The following is a 23,241-nucleotide window of genomic DNA, read 5'->3' as shown; positions in this document are numbered from 1 at the left end:
AAAGAAATTGACACAACTACTGTGGTTCAAGCCATTGATTACCCTCGATACCAGACACCGGCTTCCTTCGGCCGGGAGAATTTATTTATTGGGCTCAGGGTATAACTGAGGGAAACCTATGGTAAAATTTCCTTGGGGGCATGTTGGCCCTAGAGCCAAGGAGCTAGCCTGTATACTGCCAACAATCTGGCACCCAGGCTATCTTATTGTAACACCAAAGATGTGAATGGCAATGCAAATATTGGGACTGAAAACATATCTGAGTTTTACCCCTGGCCCTGTTTGGCTTACTCTCCAAGCAGAGGTTGTGGGGGAATGATCGTTACCTTATATATCGCCGTTTTTTTTTTGTCGCTACCCCGTCGGTGGCTTCTCTGGCTAATGGATACTGCCTGGCCAATTTGATACTGTCTTTTTGCCACCGAGAAGGATCTGCTTGGAGATTATGTTTGGCTATATTACACTGTTTTGAACCTGCATTGTTAGTCAAGTGAGAGTTACATGTAGTTAGATAGAATTCTGGAATAGTCCAAGGTCCATGGGTAACAGATAAGGAATAAAAATTTTCACAAATACACAAACGGTACAATTTTCTATTGTTCAAATGCTTTTTATTCATAAATATAGCAAAACTACAAAAGTGACATCATACACAAACTGTACACTAAGCTAGCATATGCAAAATAAAACATTTAGTTGAAGAATACATTTGTAACAGCTATCTTTTAGCTGCAACTCTATGTACATTATCTACAAATAGATTACAATGCAAAAAATGCTTTGCAGCTTGGTAGTAAAAAAAACCTAAGTATTACAAAAGATATTCTTAAAAGAATAGTTTAATGTCATAAAGTCTCGAGCTGCAATTCCGTTCAGCTTTGCTAGGCGACAGGATTCCTGGGGACCATCTCAGTTGCAACAAGGGAGTCCTCAGGATCATAAAGATGCTCTGAAACAGAAAAGAAAAAATGATTTCAGGACATCTCTGCAAAACTTAACTCCTTCCAAGTACCAAAGATGTAGAATCTTCTGAAATTCAGTATGGGTACTAAATTTGGTAAAAAAAGGATAAACATGCCCTTTGCAAGAGATATACAATCATGTCTATGTGTGAGGTTTGAACCACTTACACCAGAAAAGACTCCTACTCTTTTTAGTAACTGCAGTATGATCTTTAATGTACTTGATGTGTGGCTGGAGGACTTCAATAACCAAAAATAGGTACTTCTAGCCTGAGTCCAGCAGAGAAGTAAATGTAATGTGCCTTTCCTAAGGGCACAACAGTTGGCCTGCCAGGGATTCGAAACCCAGAAACTTCAGAGTCAAAATCCTAACAACAAGACTACCTTGTTTGTATCCTAATCTATGGTACAAAAACTTAAGCACACACAAATGTATGTACCTGAGGTGTGGTCTACTGTAGGGTTGAGAGCCACGATGAGCCAGCCCAGGATCGCCCCTCCCACTCTCATGGTGTTAATGATCCTCCAGATGTACAGTCTGTTGGCTGCATCCGAGTCCGTCCTGTACACAACCAGGAAAGGCAAGAGGGCAACAAGATTAATTTCAAGAGTAAAATGCCAAATGGTACATTTTTTGGGTCATACACTACATGTAAATGTTACAGTACATGCTTGTCTTATTTTTGCATAGTAGATGCATACTCTTTTGCTTCAGATGGTCTAGCTCAACAAACTACTGCTCTGCTTATTCCTACTTGAACACATTGACCAGCCACTCCAACTATGTCCTGCCACTTGCTACATAATGTCATTCAACACCACAGGGTGTCTACTAATACTATGGAACCAGTTACCATGGTGACTGACGTCTGGTCCAGCTAAGTCATTGACCATACATGTTTTTTTTTTATCTATGCAATGCCAGACTCAGCTTAGCAGCTGTCACAAGGGCGCTGTCCGATATTACTGAGATGGCGGTTAATACTGCTCTTAAATGTTTGTAAGAGAAGAAGAAACAGAGCAAAACAATATGTTCTCCTTCTGTGACGATAAACCTAATCATGTAAGAACAGAATTCTCACCAGAGGTCCTGATTGGTAGTTGCCACGGTGACAGTGCTGACATCAGAAGGCAGGACGGTGGGGGCAGGCTCCACAAACAGACCGATTCTGTCATCTATACTGGCGATGCTCACACTGAAGATGATGGAGATCAGGTACACTAAGGGAAAGTAGAGAAAATTACATGTAACATCAAAATTATTGTCATTAAAAATCAGCTTTAGTACAACTATTGTACAGTGGAACTCGCTTCTACCAAGTACAGTAGGGGCACCCTTACTAGATACATTGTAGCTTTTAACAACATTTACAGTTAGATGTGCCCTGCACAGCTGGTGTGTTATGCCAAAGGGCGGTTATACCAGATACACAGAATACAGATGATCATTAGTTGCCTTCTTCTTTCTTCAATCCCTTTTCCTTTCCTTTTTCTTTCTTGTAACTCAAATTGATCATCATTTCTGTAGTGGCTTCAGATTACAGTTATCATTGTACAGAACAAAATGTATAAGTTCTATGTTATCAGTTATTATTTGATCACTATTTCATTGTCACCCAAACCTACCAAGAATTGAGATGGCTCCAGACTGTGGGGTGAGAAGACTGCGGAAGAATCTGCGGTTGGGACGGGCCACGTCATAGCTGTGGAAACAAAGAGAAAAATGTGTCAGCATTCCTGAAGAAGGCCAGAGATTCATTCTCAACTCTATAGCAATACCTTTCAGACACAGAGATAGTACATTTGATCAGTATAAGGTAGCCTGTACCAGGCTTCAGAAGTGGCTGGAAAGAGTAGAAATTGGCCAAATAGACATGCCAGGGGAGTTGGTCAGCTGAAGAAGCACAAATGTACAGCAAATGTACTCCTTAGGGAACCAACTCCCTTGGCATGCGATCTGTCTATTTGGCCAATTTGTACTCTTTCCAGCCGCTTCTGAAGCCTGGTAGAGGCTAAGTAGTAGGTAGAATGGCAGCTGTGCTATCCTGACATTACTAATTAGGTGGGATAGCTGCTGTCCTAGCTGACCTTACCTGTCAAACACAGAGACAGTACAGATAGCCAGCAGCAGGTAGAACAGCGACTGTGCAGGCTGGGCCAGCCGGCTGTACTGCTGCAGGAAGTTAAGTCTTCTGTCCTGACATTACTATATAGGTAGGATAGCTATTGTCCTGAACACTATCTACGCTGTCCTGACCTTACCTGTCAAACACAGAGACAGTACAGATGGCCAGTAGCAGGTAGAACAGCACATGTGCTGTCCTGAACATTACTCAAAAACATTCTTCGTTTCAGCCTCTCCAAGTCTGTCCTGCCACTTGCTACATAATGTAGTGCAGTGACTGAGACTGTACAAATGGTCAATAGGACATCCAACATTACCTGTCAAACACAGAGACAGTACAGATGGCCAGCAGGAGGTAGAACAGCGACTGTGCAGGCTGGGCCAGCCGACTGTACTGCTGCAGGAAGTTCAGGTCACCCTTCTCCGTCAGCAGGAACACCACGATGCAGTGCCACAGCGAATAGCCGGCCAGCAGCCCGTGGCAGAACAGCGCAAACTTCTTAAACCCGCGATGGGTGGACTGTAAGGAAGGGATTAAAAGAGAATAAGCCTTAGGTCTAGGAAAAAAAATTGTGTTTCCTGTTTCCCGACCGACCCTAGGAAAAACTGCCGATCCTAGCCTTTTTTTTGGTGGACCCCTTCAAGGGACATACATGTATTTGTTTATTTAATTGCCATAGCGAGTAGCCTGCCAGCAGCCCGTGGCAGAACAGCGCAAACTTCTTAAACCCACGATGAGTCGACTTCAGGGGAGAGATTTCATTTCATTTATTTTTCTAGTAGATCACACTGAATATTTACAGTTTTACAGCCAAAATGTTGCATTGAGTGCGGAGTCTATTTAAGAGTTAAGCAATCATTGTCTGATGTAGATAAAGACAGGAGGGCATACTGTATCCAGAATTTTTTAAATCTACATGTAGTTCTATGTCTGAGTGAGTTAGGATCATGCATTATTCTGAATAGTCACACCATATCCAAGAATGAAGGTTTTGCACAGTTCTGGATACAGGTGGACTATCCAGAACCATGCATGGTTGCAGAACTGTATCTGAAACGGCGCTGGATACAACAGGAGTGTTTAGTTACCAGTGCCAGTTCTCCTGTAGTCCTGTCAGCCTTGTCCTGTTCTGCATACTCCTCATCTGTCTCCTGTAACCGTGACAACCGTCTCCGCTGCTCCACCCGGAAACCACCTGTGGATATAATAATTGTTGTTTATTTATTTGTTTATTTCAGGCTCAACAGTCCAGTATACAACTACATAACATGACACAAAAGGCAGGCATTCATTTTTTTTTTTGGCCACAAATCATGTGCAAACCAAATCCGTAACAACAAACTAGAACGGTACCAAGGATCACCTTCACATGGTCTAGCCCAACAAACTACTGCTCTTACCGGTAGCATGAAAGTTTATCTGTGTTGGTATAAGACATTACAAAATAAAGATTAACTTTTCTTCTAACACTGGAATGAATTGGGACTTACCGCTTTGCAAGAGGAGTGAAGGAGGCAGTCTACATTAGAGCTCACAAACCTACCCTGAACAGAGATGGGGGACGTCCCAATTCATTCCAGTGTTGGAAGGAAAGTTAAGTCTTCATTTCATAAACTACTGCTCTGTCTATTCTTACTCCAACACATTCATACATATGGTGACCAGCCTCTCCATGCCACTTGCTACATAATCTATGTAATCCAACACCACAGTATCTAACACTGTATACATACTTTTGGTTTCCACAAAGAGTGGCCCTACAGGTGTGCTGGTCATGGAGGACACCTTGTGGGGTTTCTGCACGTCTGTTGTCTTGTCACCGACAATGATGTCCTCATCTGCCACCATGAAGTCTACAGAAACTGAAAAGATGGTGAAAAAAAAAAAACTGTCAACATTTCCTCTCTTTACAATACGGCTAATTAAAACAACTTGTTGACTTAATATCTGAAAACAAGCAAATGTTCCATCTTGCTAAGTATTATCTGCAGAATATGCAATTGTGACAGAAAATTAAATAAATTTTGCAGCATACACACCCTCCCCATCTGCTTGATAGGCCTCGTCAGCTGAATTCAAGGCAGTTCTGAAATTAAAACAGTAATGTAAGTTTCAAAACTTCAGTGTCACAGTGTTTTATTTTCGCAATGACCTCGCCACCACAAATTCATGACACCACAAATATGCATTTCCAATGTAGTACTACAGACTTGTTTCAACTGCAAGTTCAAAATACCATAAAACCTCACTTTTCCCTCGTTATAGCTAGCTGACGCCGTGCCGTGCCCCTGCAGAGCTGGTATCTTACACTGAGGGGTGTTTATATTGTACCGGCTATACAGATACAGATGCTTCAATACCAAGAAAGTCAAATGCTCATGATATTACAAAATACATACAAATTAAGGAGCAATGCAAGGTGGGCACTTCTCGTACCTGGCATTTTTCTTCTTTTTCTTCTTCCCAGGCTGGGGGCGTGGGGGTCGGGCCTTCTCACCTCCCTCCCCCTCCCCCTCTCCACTACCTTCCCCCTCTGCCTCTGGAACAACATTGACATGTGCATTCAATATCTTGTACTAACAAAAATTTAATGAGGTAACAGTATGGTTAGTTCAACAGTGAAGACTGATACAAAATAAAACCTCAATGTGAAATTTTTTTTGGAAATATTGTTTCTTGGTACAGGCAGCATGAGATGGTATCCCAAACAAAGCAAACAAACAAACAAATAAATAAAAAAGTAGATAAATAAATGTACCAGGTCTGGGTTTGGGTTTCCTGCGCTTCTTGCCAGAATCTGGTATTTCATCGATCCCCTCCTCACTCACTGACCTTCGCACACGTGGAGACTTTGTGACGGCTGAGAAGATGAATATCAGTGTGTCAAATTTGGTAGCTTAAAGTTAAACACAAAATTATCCCAGGTAAGCTCCTCCATAGATACACATGTAATGCACTGGAAGAAAAACTACTAACAAGTAAATCTGTGAAAGAAGAGACATGATTCATGCATGAGTATTAACTTGATGTGAACATGGTTTTTGTGATACAAATATGTTTTGCCAGTATTTTGCCCATGGAAATATGCACATGGCTTGAATAAGATGCATTGCATTTATTAAGATGGCTAATACATGGCTAGTGCTGTGTACTGGTTTGCTGGAACTTGTTAGGGACTTGGTAAAAATGTTAAGGTTCAAGTCCAAAAAAAAACTGAACGTCTGGAAGTAGTTCAGGACTTACAAAAAAATCATGTCACATTCCTCTTTTTGTTCTAAACCGTGGTAGTGCAGTGCTCGCTACAAACTTTTGCGGTAAAGATGCCCCATTTTCCCTTGGGAAAAGTTAACTGAGGAGTCTCTTCCGTAATCTTTAATATGCCCTAGGTTTATTTTTTATTTTATTCACATGGATTTTTGAGCATTGGATAGGAAGCACTTGTTGTGCTTATGTAAATCCGCTGCTCATAAAACATAATACAAATGTAAACATAAAGATGACATAAAGTATAGCATTAACATAAAATGAAAGTGGCTGGCGCACCAATACCTAGCATAACATTATTGAGATTGGTCAAATCTTCCAGAGTGGTGGATATAGTTAAACACAATATCAAAGATACGGCAGTTGGTAGGGTAAGGGAGGCTGGGGCTACCTGTAAGAAGTAAAGTACATAATGTGGCGTCATTTACGTTGAGTGGGTCGGAAGGAAGTATGTTTTCAAGATGAAGGCAAGATATGGATAACAACATTTTGGTCCTTTCAGTATTATAACATTTGCAGTGTAATAAATAGTGTTCTGGTGTCTCATTTGGATGCCCACATTTGCACTCGGGACTACTGATACAGTGATGCTGGAATAGGTGGTAGTTCAGCTGGCTGAAACCAAGCCTGAGTCTGGTAAGGTGAGTCACATGGTGTCCGTGGCCGTGAGAGTAGTGGGGATGTCTGGGCATGCTATCAAAGCAAGACTCTAATTCATTTTTGAATGCACGAATGGATGGGGATTCTTTGGCGGTCTGGGGTAACTTGTTCCAAGAGAAAACAGCAGAAGGCAAGAAAGATTTTTTTGTACTTTTCAGTTCTGATGGTAAGAGGGAGATAATTCTGGTCAGTACGCAGGCCATAAGGGGTGGAATCACGGATAAGTGAGGGAACCAAGTCTTGTAGATATTTGGGAACTAAGCCATTGGCCATTTTATAAAAGTGAACAAGTTTGAACTTTTCGCGTCTGTTGGCAAGTGTTTCCCAACCGACGTCACATAGAATGCGGTGGTGATTCGTCCCTCTCATTGCGCCTGTGCAAGCCCGGGCAGCGGACACCTGGACTGACTCAAGGAGGTCTGAATCCTTCATAAGAACACCACACCAGGCAACATTGGCGTACTCAAGTAAAGGACGTATCATGGCTTTGTACAAGATTTCAAGCGTTTTCCGTGGCACAAAATTTGATATTCTTGTCAACAAGTTAACTCGCTTCATTGCTTTCGTCACCAGAGTTGACACGTGGAATGACCATCATAAATTTGGAGTGAGATGTAAGCCAAGGTGCTGGTGAGAGGGGGTTTCAGTCAGCTGAACACCTCTAAAGTATAGTGGTGGGTGAAGAACCTTTCTTCTTTTGGAGGAAAAAGTCATCAGTTCTGTTTTGCCGGGATTGAATGTTACAAGCCACTGGTCTGACCAGTCTGACACTACACTGAGATCATGATTCAGTCTGTTCGCTGAGACAACGGGATCCATAATTATCTCTAACAGTGCGGTGTCATCAGCAAAAAGACGGGAATCTGTTCGTAGGTTGTCAACAAGGTCATTTATAAAAACAAGAAAGAGCAACGGGCCGAGAAGTGACCCTTGTGGAACACCTGCATCAATTGAGAGCCATTCAGAGCACATCCCGTTTATAACAACTCGCTGTTTACGATCGCTCAGGTAGGATTCAATCCATGATAAGAGAGACCCAGTAACTCCTAGTTGTCGTAACTTAAAGATTAATCCCCCATGCCAAACCTTATCAAAAGCTTTAGATATGTCAAGAAAAACTGCACGGGTTTCGAGGCCTTGGTCAAGTGCTTGATGAATTTTGTGGACTAAATAGGTCAATGAATTAACGGTGGAATCTCCCAAGGCGAACCCGGCATTACGGTCAGTGAGAAGCTTGTTTCTGTGGAAGTATGAGGACAGTTGATTATGGACTATTCTTTCAAAGACCTTTGACACACAACATAGGAGGGATATGGGTCTGTAGTTTTCCTTGATCTGCTTGTCTCCTTTCTTGTGCACGGGCACAACATTCGAACATTTCCAAATTTTTGGAAAATGTCCGTACTGTAGTGAAACGTTAAACAATGATGATAAAGGGGCGGCTAGTGACTGGGCAACATTTTTTAAGAGTCTATTTCCTAGGCCGTCGGGTCCTGTGGCCTTGTTAACATTAAGATCGCACAAAACTTTGTAAACATCAAGGGGGGAGCAGACGATTGAGTCAATAACAGACTCTGTTCTAAGAGTAAACAAGGGTTTAAGTCTGCACTTACAAGTCCGGACCAAAACCTAAACCTCTGGACTTGAATCTCGACGTGAACATGGATTTAGGTACACAGCACTATACATGGCTTATACAAATCAATTTTCCTGCTGCTGCTGAACTTACACTTGATCTGTGCCTTCCTGGCAGTGCGAGGGGAGGGAGTGACTCCACTACTCTCACTGGTTTGTGTGAGGAACGTGGTCATGCCTTAATGTACACAGGAGACAGGGACAGCAAGAAGAGACAGTTAAGTAGGAAAAAGATAGAGAAGATAGAAAGTAAACAGTGTAGAAAGTGTGCAAAGTCACTTGCTATTTTGTGAAAGAGAAAGATGTAAACTGTTACCCTCACTGTTACCAAAAGTTTGTGTATGTTCAGGTTACAAATTTCATGACAAAAGTTGTACTTCTTCTACTTATTTCTAATGTACAGGACAGTCTACTTTGTAAATCATTCACTTCAACATGCTTTAAAGAGTATGTAATCTTCCACAAAATGAACATGCCAAATGAATGTTCTTCCAGAACTGACCCTGGCGAGAAATGTTACGCTTGGATTTTGGCGAGGTTGCTGGGTTTCTGCCATTTTCACCTCTCCTGCCTAAATTGTTGTCAAGAATGGAGCATGGGTACAAAAAGGGGGAGGGGGGGGACAGAAAATCACTGAATAGAAAGGAACTATGTCGTAAGTAAGTTGGAAGGAAAATTAATGAAGATAGAAAAATGAAGATGAAGAAGACTTATTCCAAGAGTTGAGGAACAAACCTAAGGACTTAATGCATGATTTGTGTATAAAAGTACATAATAATGTCTGTACCAACCCTGTCTCAACCATGTCTATCAAGAGATACATGTACATACAAACTCCCCCTAAAACTAGCGTTACCCAAAACAATTGTTTCATACATCAACAGTTACAACTTTCCTCTGACAAAACAATCAAGGACAAAGGAGTGAACTGGAGCTATAATAGGACCAACTCCAGGCTACAAAAGTACATGCAGTGGCAGAATAAGAAGGGAAGGTGCGGAGAAGAGTACCTCTGTGGTGCCTGCGCCTTTGCCGAGGAGAGACCGCCACCTTGTCTTTCCCCTCATCATCATCCAAAGCTTTGTGCAAGCGTGAGGAAGGGTGGAAGAAAAGAAGTGGAAACAGAGGACAAGCAGTACAATTAAACCCACAGTGAGTGAATACTTTATCAACTTCAGTGAAGAGAGATCTAGGCTGGTGCAATAGCTAGTTTACTAAAGATTCAGCTCAGATATCTAAGTATAAAATAATAAATGACTGAGTCAGAAGATTTAAGCAAGCAGCTTAGGAGAAACATGCACATACACCATACGTATAACAACAGTTGACAGCAATGTTTACATTGCTTTCTCCAATCAAGTCTAAGGGATGTTTCTGGGGTTTGACAAAGGATGGGGTCAGTTAGTACACTACATGATCTATACTATTTGTGGGTTAATTAAGTTCTGCAGGCATCTGTGGACAAGTGTTAGTTCTGGGTAACAATGAATGAGGCAGGGGTGTTTTAGCCTTGGTCAGAACAGTACTATACACTACATCTATATATTTTGACAAAGGATGAGGTCAGTACACTACTAGTACATGTATCTATACTGCAGGCATCTGTGGACAATTGTTAGTACATGTAACAGTGACTTGAGGAAGGGAGGTTTAGCCTGGATGCCATTTCTTCTTCTTCTTCTTCTTATTCTACCATGGAAACCATTCTATGCCATTCTATGGTTTCCATGGTGACAGAGAATCCTGAGCTCCTGTTGGACTGATTTTCAAGGTGATAAAGAACCCTGAGCTTCTGTTGGTAGTTCTGAGGATGGGGGCTCTCAGAGATCCGGAGAATCAGCCCCTGAGATTGTATATAACATTGGGCTAGGGAACACTGGTAAGCTATAAACTGGCACCCAGGCTAGCAGTATTGGTAAGTACACATGCATGGTTAGTTCCTTCACCTTTGCTTTGTCTCTTGCTCTTTTCTGACAGGTCAGTGCCAGCACCTGCAAGGAAACTTACAGCCTTAGTTCAGCACAAAGCCTTCGAGGATACCTAAAGGTAAAGTACTAGAGTCCTATAGCGTTTGAGGCCACAGGGACAGTGGCTTCTTAAATGCTCTATTCTAACTTAATGACTCATAATCATTACAACTTACTAAAAGTCATATACATTACTATAACTAAAGATCATGTGTAAAACTGCTAAAGGGAAATTGTTGTGATTACAACTTGCAAGTCTAAATTTCGGTCTCCTTCCTTTGTTCCTGAAAGTGGAAATGTAAATACATGTATTTGACAGACATGCTCTCTCATTGGTCCAACCATTAATTGCCATTCTCTCATTGGTTGAACTGATAACTGTGATTGACAGTCAACATACATGTAGTCTCGAGCTCTGCAATGTAAATACATGTATTTGACAGGCAGCCACTTTCATTGGTCAAACTGTTAACTGCCATTTTCTCATAGCCTGATTACCAAACCTATATATTATAGCTCCCAAGTCCTACAGCCTCTCTCTATTTGCGGATAGGATGTAGGACTCGGGAGCTATAAATAGTATAATAGATTTGGTAACCAGGCTAATTTTCCCACTGGTCAAACTGATAACTCCCATTCTCTCATTGGTTGAACCGATAATTGATTGACAGTTAATCACCTTCCTCCTCCACATTCCTGGACTGTCTCTTCTTCCTCTGCCTGGCCTTCCTCTCTTGTCTGTCCTGCTGAGGCTCCCACACGTTGTCGACGCTCCCGTTCGCCGACGCCCCGTCCTCCACCCCGTCTACTCCACCTCGAGAGGCCAGGGCAGAGGAGGACAGCTGGGAGTCACTGCCGGTTATTCCTAGGGAAAACAATTAAAGAGGTTATAAAACTCTGCAGACATAGTTTTAGACAATTTCTTCTACTAGTTATTGTTCCCATGTCTTTCTTAGCCCTGGGGCGTAAACTTATTTATAAAACAAAATTGGGAAATGGAAAAAATATCTACAAGAAATTGCAGAATCTAGAATTCCAGGAAGTGTTTAGGGTTTTTGCAAATGTGTTGGAATTGCAATGGGGAAATACCCGATTGACATAACTTCCTTGCGTGCCAGAAAACTTTATGCGTGTCGGCATGTGAAAGACAATGTGACCAAGTGCATTTTTCTAACCTGCTGACAATCTTTTCTTTTTCTTGGAGGTGGTTGCCAACAGATCTATGTGAATGAAAAAAGAAAGAATATTAGTAAATATACGTGTACATGTGCAATAGAAAATGAAATGAGAACCAAAAAAATAACATGCAAAAGTAGATTAATTAAATCAAAACATCAACCAGTAAGAAGGGCAATACATGTGTATATTGAAGTAGTTATACCCTTACCTGGTCCTTCAGTGATTGTGCTGTCCGATGCAAGAGAATGAAAAAGAATATTATAAGTCAGTCGCAATTATGATATTTCAATATTCAACATTACATTCAAAGTCCAAGTAATTCATATACACACATGTAATGATTTTTACTAGTGTGATGTCAACGAAAAACCTCTATATTTCTGATCCCTAAAACCATTGGAAACTTACCTCGGTCCGGGGAGAGGAGGAAGGTTTCTTGGAGGGAGTCCCTATAAAGAATGGGATAGAAATCATAAATCTGTATCTGTATAGCCAGTTTAACCTTCCTTCGGCGTAACAGTAACACACCAGCTTCGTAGGCACGGGGCGCGGCGGCAGCTGGCTACCTTACACCGATCGACTTGTTACACCTAACCCTTGAACTTCTAACTCTAGAAATTGTTTAAAGCTATCTAATGACAATGCCCCTGAATGACTCATAATTTATTCAAAACTCCTCCTCCTGTCAAATTTGAACCTTGTCAACATGTGTAGTCAGGATCAGCATAACAACCCGATATGAAACATCAGCACTGAAAACAATCTGTTCAATAACAAAGTAGCTTTGTTAATGTATGATATGACTACGGAATCAAAACATAAATATTTTGGTGGTCCAGTCAACAAAAATCAACAGTTTCACTCCTCATCATATAATTTTTTTCGAGATCACTCTAATTTCATGCGTTTATACAGTAACTGACAGCTTTATAAACAATAAATTTGCAAGTCAAAGCTAGATCTGGTGTTCAGAATGTCGGCCCTAGCGACCTACGTGTAAAACGTGACGTTTGTTTGAGAAATCTTGTCAACAGCCTTGACACAAATTCACCAAATATTTCATCTCACCTGATGGGCGGCCATTTTGAATTTCAATGACATCACGGAAGTTCTCGCGAGATGTGAAATCTGTGGGCTGTAATGTAGGGTTTCAGTATACTGAAAATTTGTTTCAATCATCATTTTGCTGCAATAGATAGGGATATATTTCAGTCGCAAACTTTGAATTCGTATATTAAATAAGAATCAAAAGTATTTTTCACTATATACCAAAAGATAAGCGATCTATATCGTTTAAAGATTAAGAAATGTGATGGTGATAAACTCTTTAGGAACCTCCCACCAGAGACAAGAAGGTGGTTGTGGTTTTAGTTCTCAGGTTGTTGTTGTTGTGGTTCAATTATAAGCAGGAAGGGAGTGTTTTTTTCGGTCAAGATCTCTTCCTTCTGAAGCCCAGGACTACGACGGATCATTCGTGATGACCAGAAGGTCATGTAAGTATTGTAAAGAGATGTCCTTATGGGAAGTTTACTAGAACCACATTCGATGAACTGAAGCACTTTTGTTTGTGTGGGGGAGGGGGGCGCACACTGATCGCGATTTTTTTTCGTAGAAACTTGGCAATCGCCAGCCTTTTCTGATCGGCCAGGTTTTCTGTCTAACGATTACTATGAAAAATTACGTTAGTAACTCTCAGATTGTCGTAAGAAAACTTAACTTTGTTGTGGTGTTTCACTTAACTGATCTGTAAGGAAAAATATAGGGTCTAAACGTTTTAAATTTGATCTTATTTCGATCCATACGGTTTTAAAGTTGTGGCCATAATTTGCGAGATCGATTTGTAGTGGCTGTTGGTCTTAAGTGTACTGTATTATCCATAAACTATTTAAGTCTTGCTTGCTTGCAAGTATGTACTACAGTATGGTTTATACAGCCCCAAGTTTAAACCTTAAATGTTTTAAAGGTCCCATTCATGATTTCTAAGTTATGTAGCATAGCTTTTTCAAAGAGAAAACACCTAGTACTAAATGAACCTGTATCTGTATCTGTATGGCCGGTATAACCCCCTTCGGCGTAACACACCAGCTTCTGTATTTATATAGCCGGTATAACCGCACTTTGGCGTAACACACCAGCTTCGCAGGCACGCGGCACAGCGGCAGCTGGCTACATTATTACACCGAACGACTTGTTACACCTAAACCTTGAACATCGATATAACTTAGTCTAAGTCTAAACATTGTTTAAAGCTATCCAATGATAATGCCTCTACTGAACGAGTAGCTGTAGGTTGCAATTGGCAAAAAAAAAGGGAATGCCATGTACAATTGCAACCAGTGGTGAGAGTTACTTGGATGTTATGATTTAAGAGGTAACGATCGTAACGTTCATGTTTTTGTTTGTTTGTCCACAGAGCGTTTTCACGTGTTCGCAGCGCTCCTCTATGTATCACACTGACAGTGGTGGAGGAGGGGACGTGCCCCAAACCATGGATAACCATATGGTCAGTATTTACCTCCAGAACAGAGGTACATGTATCGTTAGGCGCAGCACTGGTAGCCTCCACCAGTACCAGGTACCGCGGATCGCTGGAAAAATACTACAAATTGGCCAAAATAAAGGGAATAAATTAACTCTCTCAGAGGCTCTGGCCAGCTAACTTCTCTGATATACCATTTCCTTTATTTTGGCCAATTTCTACTATTTTTCCAGCAATCTGTGGTGCCTGGTAGAGGCTACAGCACTGATTCAGAGGGAATTTATATATGTACAATTGTTTTGTTACTCAAGTGGGTAGGCAGAGATTTGGTTTTGGTTGATTGACAGGGTTGTGACCTGGTAGGATGTGGCATAAGGTTGTCAGGAATGTGTACTTTGTAATCATGTTAACCATGATGTAATTCAGGCAATTCACAATTAATAAAAGACAAGACATTCACCAAAATTGTAGGTATTTCATGGAGGTATGAAATCTTAATTTTTTCCAGAATTCCAACAACAGTCAAAATGGGGCTGTACCAAATGCCAGGCCATTTTTTCCTGCAGAAGGACAAGGTAAGAATATGTTTGCATTGCATAGTAGTTGATTACCTGAAACAAGCAAAGAAACAAGTCATCCAGCATTCTGAACTGTTACATTTCCTGACTTATTGAAGTGTTATTTTGTCTCCCTAGCACCTCCCCAGGAAGCTCCAGCCGTATTGAACAACTTCTCCTCTCTCTCAATCTCTCCAAACAAAGGTGGCAAGGTAACAGAACATTATACTGTTGTCTGTGTCATGTATTTTTCTTATGTAGCATCTTTCAAATGTTGGAAGTATTGTTTTGGGTGACACTAGGCGGCACTAAAGAGTTTGTATGTATCTCTTGTCCTGGGCAGCAAAGTGAGTGGGCAGAGATTAGGTTTCAATTGATTGACAGGGTTGTGACCCCTGTTTTAATCCATTTGTTCCAAATTAAGGGAGTGGACGCACATGAGTTAGGGTTAAATCTGTTTTAATCCCTTTGTTCCAGATTAAGGGAGTGGACGCGCATGAGTTCATCCCTGGGAACAGGATGTCAGCGGCGAGCTCAGTGCCATCGATGACAGGACTGGGCGTCAGCATGTCCAGCCCCTCGCTGTCCACCATGCTGTTCACTGCACAGCCTCACACACCTGCTGCTGGTGCAGCAGTGCCCTCTGGTGAGTAACACTGGTACAGCAGTTTGACAGGTTTGGACGTGAGCATGTCCAGCCCCTCGCTGTCCACCATGCTGTTCACTGCACAGCCTCACACGCCTGCTGCTGGAGCAGCAGTGCCCTCCGGTGAGTAACACTGGTACTGCAGTATCTCTTGGCTGTTCACTGCACAGCCTCACACGCTTGCTGCTGGAGCAGCAGTGCCCTCCGGTGAGTAGAACTGGTACTGCAGCATCTCATTCACACATGCCTGCTGCTGGTGTGGCAGTACCTTCTGGTGGGTACAATTGGTACTGCAGTATCTTATCTTCAGTGCCTTCTTGTGAGTACAATTGGTACTGCAGTATCTTATCTTCAGTGCCCTCCGGTGAGTACAATTGGTACTGCAGCAGGTTGTTCGCTGAGTCTGGCAGCTGTGTCTGGCAGTTGTGCAATCAACGTATCCTAAAGCCTTAATCATCAAGTTAAGTACATGTACTTGTAGGCTCTCATCTTGGTTTGAACTATACCAGGAAAAGAAATATGACCATAGATGGTAAGATATTTGTGGTGGCCCTGTTTGCTACGGCCTAATGTTTACTTTCTGAATTTAACCCCAACACAGGTGCTTCCCTGTCTGCGGGTGCGTCACCTCTCGGGTCGCCCCTGAGCTCTCCAGGAGCGAACCGGCGCAAACCTCCGTACTCTGGTAGTTACGACTTCATCCCGGGCCAGACCAGCACACCTGGAGGCTCCATGCAGCAGCAGGCCATGGGACCCGCATCCACCGCACCCGCCATGGTGGGTAGAGCTCAAAAGTTTGTTTTTTTAAGTTCCAGAAGTATTGCTGGTTTAGGGGAGTTTGTATTTTGTTTTGTAAGAAGAAGCCATGGGACCGGCATCCACCGCACCGGCCATGGTAGATATTGCACCAGATTTTTTTTAATCCCAGACGGAAGTGATGCTATCATGAAAGTTCATTTGTGTTGGTAGTTACGTACATGTTTAAAGTTAAAACTTTTGGTCCAACACAAAAAAGAGCTTTCGACCAGTCACTCTGGTCTTCCTCAGTAGACTGACCCAGTGAGGCTTGTCACGTGGCTTCTTTAAAGTTTGACGTCAACACTGGGTCAAAGTATCTGGTAGACAATGTTGGCCCCCGTCGTGGTTCAATGTAGGGTGATGGGCCCTGATGTATATGGCGTCCTTCACCCCTCTCAAGAAATAGTCTTGTTCAGTGTCAAGAGCCATATGCATTAGGGCCCATCACCCTTCGTTGTTTGTTTGTTTATGAGTTGTTTACAGTGTGCTGTTTTGAACCTTTCAGCACGATTTTGGCGGTACGACGTACTTCTACACGGCGGGATCGCAGCACGCGAGACACAGTCCGCTGCCGGCTGCGCTGCTCCCAGGCGGTCACCTGTTCCACCTGCCCCACACGGCGCTGATGAAGCCCAAGGCCAACCAGCCGTCCTTCTTCATGCAGGACGAGCTACGCCTGGTACGTTTGTCTATTTGTTTTTATGTTTACCTTATGTAATTCTATACTTGTGTCCCAGGTTTTTCTCTGGTTCTTCTTCTCCAAGCATATAAAGTTCAATGAACAGGACCAGGCTTCACCACTGGTAACTGGTGCTGTAGCAGACACCCTGTGGTGCTGGGTTACATCTGTTGGAGAGGCTGGTCACCATATACATTGTACTTATTATATGAATGCAAAATGTGTTTGAGTAAGAAAGGCTAGAGTTTGTTAGGCTAGACTGTGTGAAGGTATGCATTTCCTTTAGCTGTCTGTAACCCTGAGCTCTCTGTCCCAGGACACCCTGCGGAGACAGTACCTACTGGCTGCCCAGATTGATCCAGTTCAACACCCAGGTCAGAAACTTACTGATAACTGTAATTCCAGATTTTTTGACTGTACTTTTATGTTCACTGTTTTCACTGTCACTTCTGTACCATGAACGTATGATTACAGTTAACAAGTAATTCCTGGACTTTTTTTCCTGCACCTGTCACCACCGTGAATACATGTATATAGTTCCATGAACATGTCCATTTTTCTCAGACTGTGAACTTTTGCTACCGTAAACATAAAGTGAATTGCAGTAAAATACTTTTTGAAACTCTGATTTCTTGTTGTTGACACTTGAATGTTTTTTCTATACAATCACCTGTTTTAAATACAGATTGAAATTTTTCCATTGACAGGTCACTAAATCAGATGTCATTTAATGTTTTGGGCATCCATATCTGTATACTGTATAGCCGGTATAACCACCCTTCAGCGTAACACACCAGCTTCTGTATCTGTATAGCCAGTGTAACTGCCCTTCGGCGTAACACACCAGCACACCAGCTTCTGTATCTGCATAGCCGGTATAACCACCCTTCGGCGTAACACACCAGCTTCTGTATCTGTATAGCCGGTATAACACGAAACAACCTGTTATACCTAAACTTTGCACATCTAACAGTATACATTGAATTTTCCCATTGTTCTTTAGACATTCCCAGTGAGGTAGATAACTACCACACCCTGTACCCGCTGGAGCCAGTTCTGTGCTACCCCAAACATATAACTAGCTTCACAAGCACATGGGTGGTGGGAACTGGCTATATTACACTGAACAGCCTGTTATGCCTAAACTTTACACATCTAAATGTTGAACTTTTCCCCCTGTTCTTTAGACATTCCCAGTGAGGTAGATAACTACCACACCCTGTACCCGCTGGAGCCGGTACCTCGCGACCCCAAACACAGGTCAAGCACCTTTGGGTTCATCACATCCTGCTACAAGAGCATCAGTGCCAAGGATGCCATGGCCTACTGCCTTACCAGAATACATGGTACAATGCTATTCTCTTAAATACGACTCACTATCAGTATCATGGCCTACTGCCTTACCAGAATACATGGTACGACACTATAAGAGATCAAAAGCCTTTTCTTTAGTTATCTGTACCAGTGCGGATAGCATTGAAAATTACCTGTGACAGTCTCAGAATATAGGAAGTATGGATCATACTAAACTATTCAGAAACCATTGCCATTGTATTTCTTTTGTATTTAATAGTTGCTTGCACCAATTATTGAAATCCACATCCATCTATATGGGCTGGTGCAGGTTAAGACATCAGAACTAGCCCACACACACAGTCCCTATTTTACCTGCATATTCAAATGGTTCTCTTAACTCTAAACGCATGTACTTTTGCTATGGGTTTATTTGGTGGTATGAGGCAAAAGAATGTTTTCGCAGTTATAACAGGGTATTTTCTGTCCCCCAGGTTTCCACATGGTGAACTCGAAGTGCATGCTGTTCACCGACATGTGGAAGAAGATCCAACATTCCAACATCGTGCAGCTGAGGGAGGTCTTCACCACCAAGGCGTTTGGAGAACACTGTGAGTTCACTTCACCTGAGGGCAGTATTGGTATAGTATTGCTGGGACGGAAATATGTATTGTCTTGGGTTAGGGTTAGAGCTTGTATGTATCTTGTCCTCACTTCATCAGATTTCATTTTAGTACTTCTAGGACGGAAGTATTGCTTTGGGTGGTGCTGATTTACGGGATTTCTATGTATCTTGTCCTCTAGTGGGATTGGAAGTGAGTGGGTGGAAATTCGGTTTCAGTTGATTGACAGGGTTGTGGCCCAGCATGCCCTTGGTTGGCCCCATACGAATATGTACTGTTTAATCATGGTATGAAACATACATCTTTGTCTCATACCAGATTATGAGTTTAGTATGATTAGTAATACATTCTATGATGTACTGTAATTCAATCAGGTATTCCCCCATGATCATACAATACAGTCCCATTGCATTCACAAAACCCACAGAACACTTCCAAAAAGTCTGAAATCTCTGATTCCTGTTATTCCAGCCCTGGTGTTTGTCCATGACTACCACCCTGGAGCAGAGACTCTCATGGCCCACCACTTCACATGTACACAGTTTCATTACATTCACAAAAACTCCAAACATTCACAAAAACTCTCTAATCTAATTCCCTGTTCCCCCAGCCCTGGTGTTTGTCCATGACTACCACCCTGGAGCAGAAACTCTCATGGCTCACCACTTCAACAACCCACAACAGAACAAGGACTTCTTTGAGGGGGCGGCCGCTGGCAAAGGTAACAAAACCAAGCCAGGTACGCTCAAACAATCTGTGAAGTTTATTTTGAAAATTTATCTTTGTTGGTAGAAGTCGTTGGAGCAACTTTGACCTGTTTGGCCCAGTATGCCCTGGGTGGTAGGATGTAGTATGGGAGTGCTAGGAATGTGTACAATAACTGTGTAATCATAAACCATGGTGTAATATGGGAATAAGTTTTGTATTGCAACTGTATAAGTAGTAATCCACTCTATGAAGTACATGTAATTCTTTTTCGGTATTTCCCCATGATCATAAAATACAGTTCCAGTACATTCACACAGCTTTCTTTTACACTGTACTAGTAAGACTCTCACCTGCTTATGTTCTGTTGCCTATCCTGAGAGCTTCTTACAGGCATGGAAACAATAAGGTGAGAGACATTACTGAATGTGTAAGAGAAATCTCCAATATCCTGTCATTTCCTGGTTGTCTTAAATCTCTGATTCTTGTCCTCCAGGAATGGTGAACGGCCCCCGTCAGCACGCAGGCCTGCTCCCAGAGAGCCTGATCTGGTGTTACGTGGTGCAGCTCAGCTCAGCGCTCAGGACCATCCACGCTGCCGGCCTCGCCTGTCGTGTCATGGACCCCACCAAGATCCTCATTACTGGGAAGTCAAGGTCAGGAACGAGTGAATTCAAAGTGAACCAGAATGTGTACTGTGTAATTGTGGTATATTCAATGGATATATATATGATGTAATTCAATGGATATTTTCCACATAATCATACAATACAGTCTCAATACACTGAAGAGTTAGTCTTTCACTGACAGGGAAGACAGACTTTATGTTCAGTATTTACAGGTTTATTGACTCTATTCAACAGGCACAATGAACAGTGGATCAAGGCTTAACATAGTCTATAAACTGAACTATATATCTGGATAACTACATAATTTCACATATCTTGTATATCAAGTATGACGGTTTTCTGTGTCGATTGCTGATTCTCTTTGCAGGTTACGTGTGAACTGCGTTGGCATTTTTGATGTGCTGACATTTGACGTCAACCAGAGCAATCCTATGGCTCTCATTCCACAGTTTCAGGTAAAAGAGACTTTTTCAGCTCCTAATTTTGCCTTTAAGGGCACCCAAAGTAATTTCAGGGCAGTAAAACTGAATTTTCAAAAATAAAGGGACTCCTCACTTGGTTATAGGAGCTTTTTCAAACACTTATAGTATGAAATGATCACGAAAAATGTGCTAAGAAATGGCAGTAAATGTCAATATCAGACAGATTTCCTCATCCCGAATTTTTCTTCTTTTGTTGCCCTGAAATTGTATTAAAATTGCATTGTTTTCAAAGACAAAAAGACTAAAATATGTATTTTATCTTCTATTGGATTTTAAGGATCACTTACTGTGAAGAAGTATGTTTTGCACAAATGCTAAGGACAGTATTTAGGCATATAAGAGAATTTTTGTGACTTTTTTTTTCCACTTCAGCAAGAGGACCTGTTGTCCCTGGGCAAAGTGGTGCTGGCTCTGGCCTGCAATTCCGTGGCCGGCATCCAGAGGGAGTTTCTGCAAAAGGCCATGGAGCTGGTCACCCTGAACTACTCCAGCGACCTGAAAAATCTCATACTGTGAGAACTAGCCTTGTTTCTGTTATAAAAGTTAAACTTTGAACAGAAAAAGTACAAGGTGTATTTTTAGTACTGTATATTGTTGTGTAAATCTATATTAAGCATATACCATTTGAACAGCAAACATGAAAAGATCAAAATGTTATTTTAAGTACTTGGCATTGTTATAGTTGCAACAAAATGTGCAATGATAGATCCATAATCATGTTGTAACATGAGGCATTGAACCACTTCTGTATGATTTTTACATCAGGGACAGAAGTATTGTTTTGGGCGGCACTGTTTGTATGTTTGGGTTCCAGAGTTAGAAGAATGCTGAGCTAAGTCATACAAGCATGGGTTTAGATTGGGTTTCAGTTGATTGACAGGGTTGTGCCTTTTGTGTTAGATTGTGGTAAACAGGAATGTGTACTGTGTAATCATGGTGTAATTGATAGCAGAGTAAGTTTTGTCATACAATCATATGAGTAATAATCCATAAGGCATTCCATAATATTAACCCAAACCATATCTGCTTCAAGGGATTTTGAAATCTATGATTTCTTGTTTTTTTTCCCTAAAATGGATGTTTGTTTTCTGTAGCTATCTGCTGACCAATCAGGGGAGGCCGAAGAGTGTGAATGACATTATGCCGATGATCGGCGCTCGGTTCTACACACAGCTGGACGCGGCACACATGCGGTGTGACGTCATCGAGGCTGAACTGGCTAAGGTTGGCCTCTTTAGCATTTCGTTTGTTTTTTCTCTGTTTCCTGTTCCTCTTCCTCTTCTCCAAACCAATAAGGTCAATGACCCAAACTTCAACTTTTTTCATTGATGATTAAATAACAGTGACGTCATTGAGGCAGAACTGGCTTAGGTTTGCCGCTTCAGCATTTTTAAGTGCTCATATTTGTTGAATGTTTATTATGAAAGTGTATGCAAATTACTGGCCGTTACTATATTTAGGTACACCTTGGCATTTGAAATACCATTCCATGTTTTGTATTCACCATTTCTAATAAGATAATTCAGAAGATTGGAGTTTAGCATTCTGTCATTGTGTTTACAGGAGGTAGAGAACGGGCGTCTGTTCCGGCTATTGTGCAAACTGGGCATCATCAATGACAGGCCAGGGTAATTTTATTTTATTTATTCCTTTAAGTCAGGCACCTTGCCCATATACACACATACATCCTTGCATGCAACAACAAGAATGTTGTAGTTGTAGTAGGCAACCTTCCGTCTCGAAAGAAGGAGAATCCATACAACACAAACTATATACAGTACCTATATCCTAACATACAGACAGCTACTGTACCTTTTAGAAACAAGGTTTACGTAGTGCCTCCAGAAGGTACCGTGATTGAATATACATACGAGGTTCTGGGATAATGTAAATATCGGAGCAGAGAAGTTGAGATACAAAATGAATGCGACAGTTTCCTTAGTCTAGCGTCAAAGATGCCTAGCCCTTTACTTGTACATAAATACATGGACATGTATATCCCTTCCTCTTGTGTGTTTGTGTGTTAGGCTGGGTCTTGACTCGGACTGGTCAGAGACAGGAGACAGGTACCTGCTGAAGCTGTTCAGGGATTACCTGTTCCACCAGGTCACCGAGTCAGGCGAGCCGTGGATAGACATGGCCCACGTCGTGCAGTGCTTAAACAAGGTACGTTTGTTTGTTTGTTTGTTTGTTAGTTTGAACAATTCTTTATTCATGAGAAGCTCAAATCAGCCTGCAAGCCGCTTTTCACTGAAGTCATGAGGGAAGAGGCAAGATAGAGTTTACATATGATATAAAGTCCTAATAAATCTACACATATTTTTACATATGCATGGTTCAAAAACATACAAAGGGCAAGAGTGGGAGCTCGTATGTGGTTCATGTCAGTTCTAATACATTCATGGATACCCAAACTCTTCCCGGCGTAAGTCTGTTTTCACATTCAACAAGCTTGTATACGCAATCTCCATCATATACTTTTGCCAGTACATCATTCATAGCCTGGGGTACCCAAAACACTTCTTGGTAGTCTGAAACCTGTGCTTTCTTGTTCCAG

The 23,241-nt window shown here is 41.8% G+C and overlaps 2 protein-coding genes across 6 annotated transcripts; one reads left to right on the top strand and one right to left on the bottom strand.

Moving 5' to 3' along the window:
• Positions 1-864: 864 nt before the first annotated feature.
• Positions 865-12,876, bottom strand: LOC109470532 (transmembrane protein 237A-like). The gene is made up of 18 exons (XM_019769498.1): positions 12,862-12,876; positions 12,202-12,242; positions 12,002-12,021; positions 11,790-11,834; positions 11,294-11,479; positions 10,594-10,638; positions 5,847-5,948; positions 5,525-5,627; positions 5,128-5,174; positions 4,822-4,950; positions 4,177-4,283; positions 3,741-3,830; positions 3,405-3,607; positions 3,056-3,166; positions 2,589-2,665; positions 2,045-2,183; positions 1,403-1,524; positions 865-949 (listed from the first exon to the last, which is right to left on the bottom strand). The coding sequence occupies exons 1-18, from the start codon at positions 12,874-12,876 to the stop codon at positions 882-884; spliced, it is 1,650 nt and encodes a 549-aa protein (XP_019625057.1). The 3' UTR covers positions 865-881.
• Positions 12,877-13,130: 254 nt separating this feature from the next.
• On the top strand, positions 13,131-22,961 carry LOC109470712 (PAB-dependent poly(A)-specific ribonuclease subunit PAN3-like). 5 transcript variants are annotated; one of them, XM_019769768.1, is made up of 17 exons: positions 13,131-13,286; positions 14,207-14,296; positions 14,781-14,847; positions 14,968-15,041; positions 15,307-15,475; positions 16,077-16,252; positions 16,779-16,952; positions 17,269-17,326; positions 18,140-18,298; positions 18,740-18,856; positions 19,479-19,607; positions 20,070-20,229; positions 20,570-20,657; positions 21,057-21,196; positions 21,779-21,908; positions 22,248-22,312; positions 22,712-22,961. In XM_019769768.1, the coding sequence occupies exons 2-17, from the start codon at positions 14,237-14,239 to the stop codon at positions 22,944-22,946; spliced, it is 2,001 nt and encodes a 666-aa protein (XP_019625327.1). In that variant the 5' UTR covers positions 13,131-13,286; positions 14,207-14,236; the 3' UTR covers positions 22,947-22,961. The 5 variants fall into 5 exon arrangements, with proteins under 5 accessions (XP_019625327.1, XP_019625328.1, XP_019625329.1 ...); XM_019769769.1 differs by having other exon boundaries at positions 13,159-13,286; positions 19,479-19,589; XM_019769770.1 differs by lacking the exons at positions 13,131-13,286; positions 14,207-14,296; positions 14,781-14,847; positions 14,968-15,041; positions 15,307-15,475 and adding an exon at positions 15,499-15,598.
• Positions 22,962-23,241: the final 280 nt, after the last annotated feature.

The sequence above is a fragment of the Branchiostoma belcheri genome, unplaced genomic scaffold, assembly GCF_001625305.1.
Source record: "Branchiostoma belcheri isolate BF01 breed outbred unplaced genomic scaffold, Haploidv18h27 scaffold23, whole genome shotgun sequence".
NCBI classification, from domain to species: Eukaryota; Metazoa; Chordata; class Leptocardii; order Amphioxiformes; family Branchiostomatidae; genus Branchiostoma; species Branchiostoma belcheri.
This window is presented reverse-complemented; position numbering and strand designations above follow the sequence as displayed.

Coding starts and splice junctions, on each gene's coding strand:
- LOC109470712 (XM_019769768.1), top strand. CDS start 14,237: ATGTATCACACTGACAGTGGTGGAGGAGGGGACGTGCCCCAAACCATG. Junction 19,608..20,069: donor AGGTAACAAAACCAAGCCAG/GTACGCTCAAAC, acceptor CTTGTCCTCCAG/GAATGGTGAACGGCCCCCGT. Junction 21,197..21,778: donor GACCTGAAAAATCTCATACT/GTGAGAACTAGC, acceptor TGTTTTCTGTAG/CTATCTGCTGACCAATCAGG.
- LOC109470532 (XM_019769498.1), bottom strand. Junction 5,628..5,846: donor GAAACCCAAACCCAGACCTG/GTACATTTATTT, acceptor ATGTTGTTCCAG/AGGCAGAGGGGGAAGGTAGT. Junction 2,666..3,055: donor ACTGTCTCTGTGTTTGACAG/GTAAGGTCAGCT, acceptor TTGTTTCCACAG/CTATGACGTGGCCCGTCCCA.